The sequence below is a fragment of the Oryza brachyantha genome, chromosome 4 (assembly GCF_000231095.2).
Source record: "Oryza brachyantha chromosome 4, ObraRS2, whole genome shotgun sequence".
Taxonomy (NCBI): Eukaryota; Viridiplantae; Streptophyta; class Magnoliopsida; order Poales; family Poaceae; genus Oryza; species Oryza brachyantha.
In genome coordinates, this window is record NC_023166.2 from 11,386,739 (window position 1) to 11,398,799 (window position 12,061).

The 12,061-nt window shown below is 44.0% G+C and overlaps 1 protein-coding gene across 1 annotated transcript; it reads left to right on the forward strand.

Annotated features, from left to right (window-relative positions):
- The first annotated feature begins 11,315 nt into the window (after positions 1-11,315).
- LOC121054139 lies at positions 11,316-11,777 on the forward strand. Its single transcript, XM_040522975.1, has one exon. The coding sequence runs from the start codon at positions 11,316-11,318 to the stop codon at positions 11,775-11,777; it is 462 nt and encodes a 153-aa protein (XP_040378909.1).
- Positions 11,778-12,061: the final 284 nt, after the last annotated feature.

Consider the following 12,061-nt stretch of genomic DNA (forward strand, 5'->3'; position numbering starts at 1 on the left):
CATCATTTATCTAAAAGCTAAAAAAGAACAATCTCAAGCATCGGCAGTGGAGAGCCCATGATTCATAAAGACATGCACCACGGAGGTACCTGGCATGTGGTCTCAGGCCTCTAGTTAGGAGCCGCACATCTAGATCAGCCAAGGTTGAGCCCTAGTGAGAGGGAGCTTACCCTGCCACGCGTGCTCCGTGCAGATCAAATCGTTGATTTGGTAAGAAAAAGGTAACTGGGACTGTAAAAGGAGAGGAAAAATTGTCTTGGGTGCAGAGGATGCCATAGCAGAGAATCGACGTCTTTTTTCTCTTTTCTTGCGAACGGAGGGAGTAAGAGAGAGAGGTGGAACAGTTGATAGAATAATTTGTATCGTGACTACGTGGTATATATTTTTTTAAGACCACTTGATAGAACAATTTGCATAGTGCATGCCTTAAGTTGGTATTCGAAATATAGAGAGGTAAAAATGTTTTTACACTCAAAAACCAAATAATTAGCTTGTATGATGTTAACCAGATATACAACACATATAACTCAACTTTTGTAGAATTGATTATAACTTAAAATTATGGTAACCTATGAAACATATAAAAGATGACAAATGATAAAATGATAAGAAAACATGGGCCAAAATTGGCTGTTTTATACACATACAAAATACATAGTAGAATGTTTTTTTACTAACTGAGGCTTCTTTTCTATTTTTATACATATGAGAAAAACACAGTATATATATTATTTTGTATGCAAAAAACATGGTATATGTATGAATGACCTTGACTATACGGTGGGCCCGCCCCTGCATCTGGTCGAATGATCGGTCAATGAATCTATGCGCATGGGCTTGTCTGGCCTAGCCGCCAAGCTGGTAGCTAGCTACGCGCGAGCGCACAGTGCCAGTGCCAATGCACCATGCTGCATGCACACATCCATACAGATCGACCAACAGTGTCGTGGCTTATCCTCGCCGGTCGGAGACGAGGACGACGACAGCGGCGGCGGTGGCGCTTTGGCCAGCCCCGACGCGACACGTACGTACGTACGTAATACGTACACACCCCATTAAGCTGGTAGCTAGCTAGCTAGCGGCCTGGCCTGCACAGGAATGGACTCTTTTAAACCCTCGGAGATATTCGCTCACACATCTCGTTTCGCAGTTACATGAGCTTATAAGCTAAAATTTGAATTTTAAAACTTAATTTTAGTTTTGATTTTATAGTTTTTTCATTATGTATTCTTATAACTTTTGCTTTTAAATCGATATGGACATGTATATAAAAGTTTTAACTGTAAATTATTTTTCGTTTGCAAAAATACGTACGATGAGAGCCATAATATATAGGTGTTGTTTGGTTGAATCACTGTATCGCAAATGTCATTGGAACCGGATCCGGCGGTAACCGTTTACATGGTATCAAATTACAGGCTTTGTTTGTTTTGCTGATGTAACGCAAAGGGACTAGATCACGTTGTTTGGATAGGTGGACAGGTAACAGATGCCAGCGAACATGTCACTACTGCTGACTTTGTTTGTTTTCACAGTAGCCAATCCACAGATGACAATTTTTCACTCTCCTTAATTTGTCACTACCAGCTGACAAATTTTCATAGCTGCACATTTCAAGTAACAGAAAAATCTAATGAATATATATGTGCTTATTACAAATTTTCACACTTGTGACAAATTTTCACTGCTGCACACCAAACTGAATTTTCACAGCTGCACACCAAGCTGCACTCCTTAATTAAATTGGAATAAGCTACACACTAAACTGAAAAGCATATATAACATCAGTATAATGCACCCTATAAGGATCCAACAATGATAATTTCAGAACTTTCAGAATGGATTAACACAGAAAACTACATTGTGAACAGTAAAAAGATAGAAAGCTACAGGTATAATAACTTGCAAGGTTCAGAACAGGAATCTTAGAACATTTTCTTTCTTTCACCAAAAGTAAAGATTACCTAAAAAACTCATAGTAAACCTCAGACCAAAATAAACAAGACTAAAATTCCACGTCTAAATAGCCATACAGACCCTTGTGCTTGTTTTAATGTACACACAAGACATTCAGAAATTTAGAGCTTTATACATGCAAGCATTCAAAGTTACGACTTGAAACTAAAATTATTAGATAGAATCTCATATGTAGTTAGGACTTTTGGTGAGTAGCAGAAGACTGCACTTTGAGTATGTAGACAAAGTCTGGCATAAAATGATTGAGAGCCAAGAGACATCACTTTAGTCCTTCTTTGCTTCATCTGGTAATGAAAAATTTCAGAAATTAGTGGAACATTATATGCAAGCATACAATGATTAATAAAATTAGTGAAAGAAAAGGAAAGTGACATTATCGAAGCAAGCGCTACTGCATCAGAGTAAAGAAGCTTAGCTAAATGAATAAGTAACTACCGTCACAAGTGAAAGACCTAGAACCATACAAACCCTTTGCATTATTACTGGTATTTAACATGTAAAATAATAAAGTGAATTACCGGTGAGAATTTTCATCACATACTCACTCCTAATAGACGCTAGAAGAGCTAGAAGCATACTCATCTGAGCCGGTACTTTCACAAAAATAGATGCAACACCTACAACTTCAGAAAGATAACTTGGTGGGGCTATTAATTAAGGTAAACTAAACAAAACAAATGACTAACCTTATCGGTTATCATTTTAAAAAAAATAGATGACTAACCTAAATAGAAACATAACTCAACCACTAAAAATAGATGACCATAATCCAAATAAATTTACATGGATAAAATCATAAAATAAAGAAAATTCACAAGGAGAGCACAATAGGGTTTGCTAATCAATTTCGCTAGAAGTAAGGAGTCCTCTCTTGTAAAAAAAAATAACAAAGAACCTACAGGCCAATCAATTTAGCCGTCTGATAATGACCTAATTCAGCTAGAGGCTAGCTAGCTCTATTTTCACAAGCAGTAGTGGTAAAATTCAGAACAACATTGTTCATCACAAGCAGCAATAATCCATGGTAAATTAATTAAAGAAAAAATCACAAGCTTGCATCATCAGCATGACATACACTGCAGCCTCATGACCCAAAATCAAGAACAAGAATGAAAGACTAGAGGTAGTGCAACGACAAGATTGGAGGGAGCTCACCGTCGAGGAGGTCACTACAATGGCAAGATTGGAGGTGCTGCTGAAGATCTGAGCAGTGGTACCTTCCCTGTGACCATGAGGGTGACAGAACTCAAGCTGACATGAACAGGAAGCAAAGGAGAGATTACTGGTTATCAAGAGTTGAGATGCATCCGGATGGAGGAGAAGGGGAGGGGGAGGTGGTGGCTGTGAATGAGTGAGCTCACCCTCGAGTGTCGTCGGCGAAGCAAGGGGCTGGCGGTGGCTAAAGAAGCTGCGGCGGCGGACATGGAGGTTGCTGGCGATGGAGTGTCATCGGGAGCCGAGGATGGATCCTAGGGCCGGGGATGGAGCGTCGTCGGCGAGGGGCTGGAGGTGGAGCGTCGCTGGCGAGGGGCTGGAGGTGGAGCGTCGCCGGCGACGTGGGCAGAACGGCGGCGCCGCATGTTCGAGATCTGGAGCGGGCGGCGTGTGCGAGAGGCCTCCGTATCGGTAACAGATACACCTCAGATTTTTGCCGTATCAACTTTCTACTAGGCCGGAATCGGATCCCACGGTATGTGGTTACGGCCTAGGAATGGCAATGGGGCCCCGTTACCCGTCTCCCCACGGGGAATACTCCTATTAGGGGACGGGGATGGTATAAATTTTGTCTCCATGGAGGATTAAATAGAGGCAAAAGAGTCCCCGTCGGGTCTGACGGGTTCGGATATGGTTAACCGTCCCCCGAACCCACTACCCGTGGAGACCCGGAAATATGTATGCGCACATGGCCTGGCCCATATGGCCCATAAAATTCAGGCTAAGTATATAAGAAAAAATAAAACCCTAGCTCATCCAGTCTCTGACTCTCCCGCTCTCCAGTTCCACTCAGTAGCCGCCGCCGCCCCTTGGAGGCCTGGACACCGACGCCGCCGGCCCCAGCACGCCGAGTCGCCGACGCCACCGGCCACGAGGGGCTCCTCCTCCCTGATGACGACGACCTCTTCGCCGCTGCTTTTCTGGAAGAAGGGGAGCAGGAGAGCAAGGTATACCTGGGTTTTGGCGGCAGGAAGAAGGGCGAGGTCATGGCGTGGGGCATCGACAAGTGGAGGCGCGCGCAGTACGCCAAGAAGGCACCCAGGATGGTCACCGCCGGCGGCGCTAGGGTCAGCCCCTGCCCTATCCAGGAGCCGTGCTGAGCGACCGCCGCGCGCATCAAAACCATCCATCCACCCCATCTTGACACACAAGCTGAAAAAAATTAGGCAAAAAAAGGTTTTTCTCTCTCTTTGATCAGTCTGGTTGTGTTGCTGTCTTTTTGATGAGTTAATGAGTGATCATGCAAACTGGGAATTGCGTTCATGTATAATTAATTCTTTTGTTGCTGTCTTGTTGATGGGGTGAACTTCTATAGCTGGAATTGCTATCCTGTTGATGGGTTGCTGTCTTGTTCACAGGGATGGAGGCTCCACGGGGAAAAATTCCCCGCACGGGTATGGTGATGGGGAAAGATGTTGCCCCGTTGCATTTCACGGGGACGGGGACGGGGAAAATTCTCCTCCGCGGGGACGGGTCTGGTTGTGTAACCCCCGACGGGGAATTCCCCGTTGCCATCCCTATTACGGCCCCTCTAAAACAAACGCAAGCAACGTTTTGAGTTTCCGGTGTGATCCGATACGGGCTAACCAAACAGCTCCTAACTGTCGTGTCTTGTAAGTTAAAATGACTGTAAGAAGGGTAAAAAGAAGGCGTGATACTAGTAGGTACGTCACGTATGTTTGCGCGCACGAATGGGGAGGCTGTTTTACTACGCGGAACTGGAAATTCGATCCGGATCAGCTCGCAGGGGCTCTCTCGGCGGCGACGAGAACGCGCGCGCATGATCGATCAGCTGCAGAGCAACCTCGCCGGCCGCAGGCCGGGGCAGGTCAGGGGAGGCTAGCTGCCGATTCCCTTGAGGCGGCGGCGCGTCGACGCAGAAGGCGAGAGCGCACCGCGCGCGGAGACGCGGAAACTGGACGCCTCAGTCGCCGGCGGCCGGGAGCCTGGGTGATGCGCCACTTCGATCACTTTCTCGCCGACCGTGGCCCGACGTACGGCAGCCGTGGTGTTGGCGTGGATGTCGACGCCTAGCTCCACGGCATGGCTGATGGCTGGCGAGGCGGAGGTGTGACCCGCTGGTATACGGTGCTCCGGGCGCTGCCGTCGATCGACGGCGGTGTGCGTACAGCGCGAAGGACTTTGCGGCGGCGGCGCTGGATGCGCGGTGCCGGTGCGGCGCGCCGGCACCTCGCGTCGCGCGCGGAGTCTGTCGACTGTGGCTGCGCTCCCGTCCCGGCCCACACCACACCTGTCGCGCGCCGTCGAGCTTCGCTCTCCTCCTACCGGCACAGCCGGAGATGGCACCCATCCCTGCCGACGAACGTCCTGTTCGAGGATAGCCACGCCTGATTATACACGTGAGGTACCATATTACCTAGTAGATACTATGTTACTTAGATAAGTTAATATACAAGCTTATTCCGTTATCTTAACTGTATACCGTATCGTAGCAGTCCCTTATACTTTTTCTTCGATACTACTAACTAACGTATGGGTAACGAGTTCTATAGCACGTGGGATTTACGTATATGTCAATCCGTAGCACTGTATAGAACCTCGTTCATATATACTACTATAGAGAGTTTTTATTACTCCTGAGAAGGTATAAATATTTGATACTTCATAATCTCTATGTTCCTGACATATCAAGGCTTCAAAAATTGTTAACTACAAATTTAATATCTTTGGATATCTCTTTAAAGATATTACAATTTCTCACGTATATAATGCTATAGTTCGGTATATATGCGGCATGCATTATGCGTACTTGCACGTTAGGATATTATAGCAGTGAAATTAGGATTGTTCGCCGTGGCCTTGGGGGCTAAATCAGCTGGGTACATACCTACATGTATAGATTATGCACATGTACTATTTATTGACAAGATTCAGCGATATGATTGTGTCCCTTAAGAGTCGAAGAATGTGCATGTGTGGTTTTTCATGCACGTGAATTTTTTCTATTCATTTCTTTAATGGTTGTATCCGCTACTATCAGTATTACCATCGATATAAGAATCTTGACCATTAATTTAGAGTTCTACTACTAGTAGAAAAAATATATATTCTACTACTAGTAGTTGTGCTAGTATAGATAGATATGATCTATTAGTTGGACTAGAAAAACAAAATGGTCTAAATTAATTTTACGACCAGTAGAGAGTACCACCGTATAATACCTATTATATTTAAAAATATGTTTGGACATGGACATCAGGGTGTAACAAGGGTGGGAATTAGGGAATGAATCGTACTCCCACGGAGGCACAGGCCACCTTCCCCCAATTAGTAACGCTCTAGACGTCCCAGTCCAGTGGCCCGATTCGATCTCGTGATTTGTCCAGACTTTGTTAGGTTCGATAGGACCTCCTAACCATTGTCATTTACTCGTACTGTATACAACAGCGTGATTACGAGCATACTATTTCTTTGGTCGGAGAATTTTCTAACCGAATGAGTATATGTACATGGAAGTCCATATCTATTCAATTATGTTTCGATATATACAACATGCAGTAACATGAGGATGATATATATATATATATATATATATATATATATATATATATATATATATATATATATATATATATATATATATATATATATATATTTTGTGCTTGTCACTATAGGCACGGTTCTCCCCTACGTTCTCCATCCTATAAAAACTATGTAGGCCTATAATTAATATAAGACAGATAATACTATAAAACCCATCTAGCATTGTGTCTATTTATATACGTACTACGTAAAACTAATTTATGAAAGGGTACATCAAAAATAACTCTAATAGAACAGTCATGACTTCTAAAGATAATACGAACGCAACTTTGAGACGAACGACAGAGTGAGAATAAATTGTGCACGAAGAAAACACACCACACTAGCTAGACGCACCCTATGCAAAGTTTGCAAACCCCTTCTGCTTGTGAATGGAATCATTCAATCAATACGTCCGAGAGAGAATATATATATATATATATATATATATATATACACACACACACGACGATACTTTCTCCTGTGCTCGGTCCATGTATAACACTGTAGCAGCACTCCGTACACATATATATACCACGTACGTACGTGCACACAGACGTACACACGAGGATATATTTGTATATATACTCGCTAAGTAGCTCTGCATACCTACGCGCGCATGCAACAGGCAGCCAGAGGAAGAGGGAGGAGGGAGGCAGGCGTGCATATATTGTCGTCGTACCTTGTAATCACAGATATATCTACCTCTTTAAATTTAAAATTTAAATTTACTATTAATTTTTTTTAGCCTTTGCTTTTCAATCACGCGTAAAAGGTTTCACTCATGCGTGAATCATTTTTTATTCACAATAATCGGCTTCGCTTATGAGTATTAAAAGCAAAAAACGCTGAGGCGATCGGTTCTTTAGAAATATTTAAGGAATCGTAATTTTACAATAAAAATTTCTAAACCAAAAAGCACCGAGTACCAAACCTTTTATTTCTGAAAAGGATGGTATCTCCACGCGATTTCTCAAGCACAGTAAAAAAAAGGCCTCAAACGATATACATAACGTATAGGTGTACCAGGGTAGTCTACGACGTCGATCGGAGCGTACGAGGACGAGGCATACCGCATACGTACGTACGCGCGCGGGTCCATAATTGGGCACCCGTCTCGATTCCATCCGGAGCTCTATACACAGTCGCCGGACTTTGGCCTGATTCGTGCAAGAGCAAGCAGGAGAGGCTGCAGCAAGCAGCTACGTAGTAGTAGCTTGCAATCAGGCCCCATTTAGTTTCCAAAATTTTGTTAGGAGATAAGGTCATATACATATTTAAAGTATTAAATAAAGTTTAATTATAAAATAAATTTTAGATTCCGTCTGAAAAATACTGCGGGACGAATCTTTTGAGTCTAATTAATACATCATTAGCATATATTGGTTATTGTAGCACTTATGGCTAATCATGCACTAATTAGCTTCAAAAGATTTGTCTTATAATTTCCCTCATAACTATATAATTAATTTTAATTTTCATCTACATTTAATATTTCATTTAGATGTCTAAAGATTCGATGTAATGTTTTTAGAAAAATATTTCAGTAACTGCACAGGGCCTAGATCAATGAAATGGACCACCCTTTCAACTCACCAGCCAACCTTAACTTCTTCATAGTACACTGTTCCTCTCTCTCTCTCTCTCTCGCTGCTGCATGCCCACCCTCTGTACCACGCTCTCTGAAGCGTCCTTTCCGGTTTCCTCCTCCTTTGCTCGCCCATGTCGACCGGCCAACACCCCCTGGACCTGGTGCATGTTCAGCTAGCTGTGTGGAGACGGTGTATGTGCAGTGAAAGGCTAATTTGTGTGCCATTGGGCATGCACACCCACCCTCCGATCAGGGTTCACACGAGAGGTTTTACTTATGTTGGGGCATGTCAGCGCGTGTCGCAAGAGTTCTTTTATTTTTACTTATTTGTGTTACAGTTAATTTCACGGCGTCAACTAGATAACCGTTTCAGTTGTTTTTTATTAGGAGAGGTGTTGACGTAGTATTCAATACACAGGATTGTACCGACTTTTCCATCTTAATAAACCAATGGACATATTCTGTTAAGCAAAAGTGTTTTTTTTGGAATAAATACAATAACATCACTTTCACCTACAGAATATTAGGGGGTGTTTAGTTGGTGAAATGAAAATTTTTGCGTGTCACATCAAACGTTTGATCGGGTGTCGGAAGGAGTTTTCGGACAAGAATGAAAAAACGAATTTCACGGTTGGCATGGAAACCGCGAGACGAATCTTTTGAGCCTAATTAATCCATCATTAGCGCATGTGGATTACTGTAGCACTTATGGCTAATCATGTACTAATTAGACTCAAAAGATTCGTCTCACGATTTCTCATATAACCGTGTAATTAGTTTTTCGATTTATCTATATTTAATACTCTATTTAGGTGTCCAAACATTTGATGTGATGTTTTTGGGTGAAATTTTTTGGGAACTAAACGGGGCCTTAGTATTTTTAATTACTGGTGATATATAGTCATCAAGTTTGGTTGTAGGCATTCTAAAGATGGTATTATTTGAGTATGGACATAATCTATATAATCATTGAATTAATTGTAGTTGTATTTTTTGCATGTATAATTGAAGTCCTTAAATGCTATATCATACTTTCTTCAGTTCTATAATTCTTATCATTTTAGACAATTATATGATTAAACTTTTAAAACTTGCATTATTAATAACTTAAACATATTTAATTTGAACACAATAGGACAACACATCTATAGATGACTAAGAAAGAATATTACTTTTAAGAGAAGTAAACATTTATTAATTCATTATGTATATTTTAATAGAAAACCACAGTTAAAGATAGATTGAGAAGACCATGTCATTGTATAAAACAAAAGGAAATATTAAACTAGAGGGAGTACATCTGTTGCAAAATTTATTTTAAATCCCCTAAACTCCTTCGATAGTAAAAACTGTTAGAAATAAATCATGACTGACACTTGAAACCCTCAAACTCATAGAAAAACATTCGCTCATTGTGATATGGCGCATATTCACCTATCCACACATGCATGCATGTATTTGGCCTAATATTCTATCTATCCATCTTTCTTTATAAATTGGTACCCTATTTCCTATATAGATAAGTACAATATATGGTATACCCAATATCTAGGTATCCCACACATACTATCTCCATTTGATAATACTAGTTAAAAGTCTGTGCTTTTGTAAAGAATAAAAACATATTATGTTATTACTAGAATAAATAGAAGAATATTTTTCATGAAATATGTGACCATTTTTTATATAGAAAATATCCATATCAACTTGATTTTATATGGATATCCATCTAGATTTAATTGATTTTTAATATTACGAAGTTAATGGGGTAAATTGTAAAAATATAATGGAAATAGGTGGTGGTGACAGATTCACTGTCATCACCATTAGAGACTTTTATATTAGTAAAGATAAGGCTTTCAAGATTTTTTATATAAAAAATTTAATGACGTAAAAAAAAGTCAGAGAGAGTACTATGTGCCCACACGAACGCATCATCATTCTATTTTTATTTTTCCAATATATCCGGGCCGCGCGCAGCATATGCACGCTCATCACTTGTACGTAGGTGTAGTGTGTGCTCGATCGATTCGAGCTAGGCCAGGTATAGCAAATGCGAAGGTTTCAGTTTCCGGTGCGCGCGTGCGTACGTACGTACGTGTCTCGATCGATTAATTCCTAGTACTACGTACAAAAGCTAGCCCTACCTACGGCCATGACATGCACAAATGCACATGCATGCATGCATCCTATCGTGCCTGGCCATGGCCTAGCTAGCTAGCTAGCTGCGCATGCAACAGTACCATGCACATGCACAGACACCCAGAGCAACAGTAGTCGCGCGCGTGGCTTGTCATCGCCGGATCGAGACGTCGACGTACGTACGTACGATCGACGACGGCCGGCCGTGGCCGTCGGCGTCCCCCCTGCAGCGTCGTCTCGACACGTACGCGTGCGTAGAGCACAGCTATGCATGTATAGCCTTAGCTTAGAACCACGCTCGATACAGGCTGTAGTCCCCTCGATCGGTCGCCTGCGGCCGGGCCGGCCGCCGTGTCGTCTCGCCGCCGGCCGTCGCCATTTTTTTTTTTTGTTTGTTTTTCTTGTAGTCTGTGGGAAAAGCAAGCCAGGCAGGAGGAGGCCAGGGAGGACGACGACACGACGGTGAAACCTCGTGAGCTTTACTGCGCGCGCGGGAGAGTAATGTTGATGTGGATGTTACTGTTGGAGGCGCCGGTTTTGGTTTCCGACAGGGGCAACCCCACGCGTACGTACGTGCGCACTGTACAGGTCGCCCTCTCTCTCTCTCTCTCTCTCTCGCCCGCCATAATATCATCGCGCTCACATCTTCTTCCTCCTCCTCCTCCTCGTCCTCTCGGTATGCTCCCTGTTCATTCGCTGGCCTCTCTCTCGCTACCTCTTGTTGTGGAGTACGACGTGCTGTGTCTGTGTGTGCGAGCTCCCGTACGTTGGTAGCTAGCTAGTTCATCGGCGCGGCAGCCGCGCGGCGTGAGAGGAGAGAGAGAGAGAGAGAGAGGGAGGGAGGGAGATGGATTTTGGGATGGCCGACGACGCGGCGGCGGAAGAGGGGCTCACCCTGAGCCTGTCGCTGCAGCCGTCGCCGCCGAGGTTCCAGGCGCTCTTCTCCTGCTGCTACTGCCCGAGGAAGTTCCGGAGCTCGCAGGCGCTCGGCGGCCACCAGAACGCCCACAAGCTGCAGCGCAACCTGGCGAGGCGGGGCAGGGAGGCCGCCGCGTCGCTGGCTGCTGCGGCGGCCGCGGCCGCTGCCTCGGGCGACCAGCAAGGTAGGACGCTCGGCGGCTCAGGCGCAGGCGAGAGCGGCGGCGCCCCCCCGCTGCGCGCGACGGATCTCGACGCCGGCGTGTGGGGGGCCGCCGGGATGATGAGGGGGCCGCATGATGCGCGCCATGGTGGTGCCCCGTCTTCCGTCGCCGGCCGGGGAAACGGGGAGCTCTCCGACGAGCTGATTGATCTGTCCCTGAAGCTATGAATCAGCGTTGATCTGATCTCTCTCCCTCTTGTCCCGTTTGCTTGAATTCCTTTCCTTCCTTCGCGTTATTTCTTGTGCGTGCTTGCTCTCCTTTTCTTTTTCTTTTTTTCCCCTTGTCACAAATTGTCATCTCGTTCATGGGACTTCTGATTTGAGTGATTGCAGTGTTCAGGAGGGAACATTCGTGCATGCGTTGTTAGGTACACTGATGACTGATCAGAAGCTCTTTTTTTCCACTTTTACATATGGAACTGCATGCCTGCTTGTTGTCGTACTTGTCATCT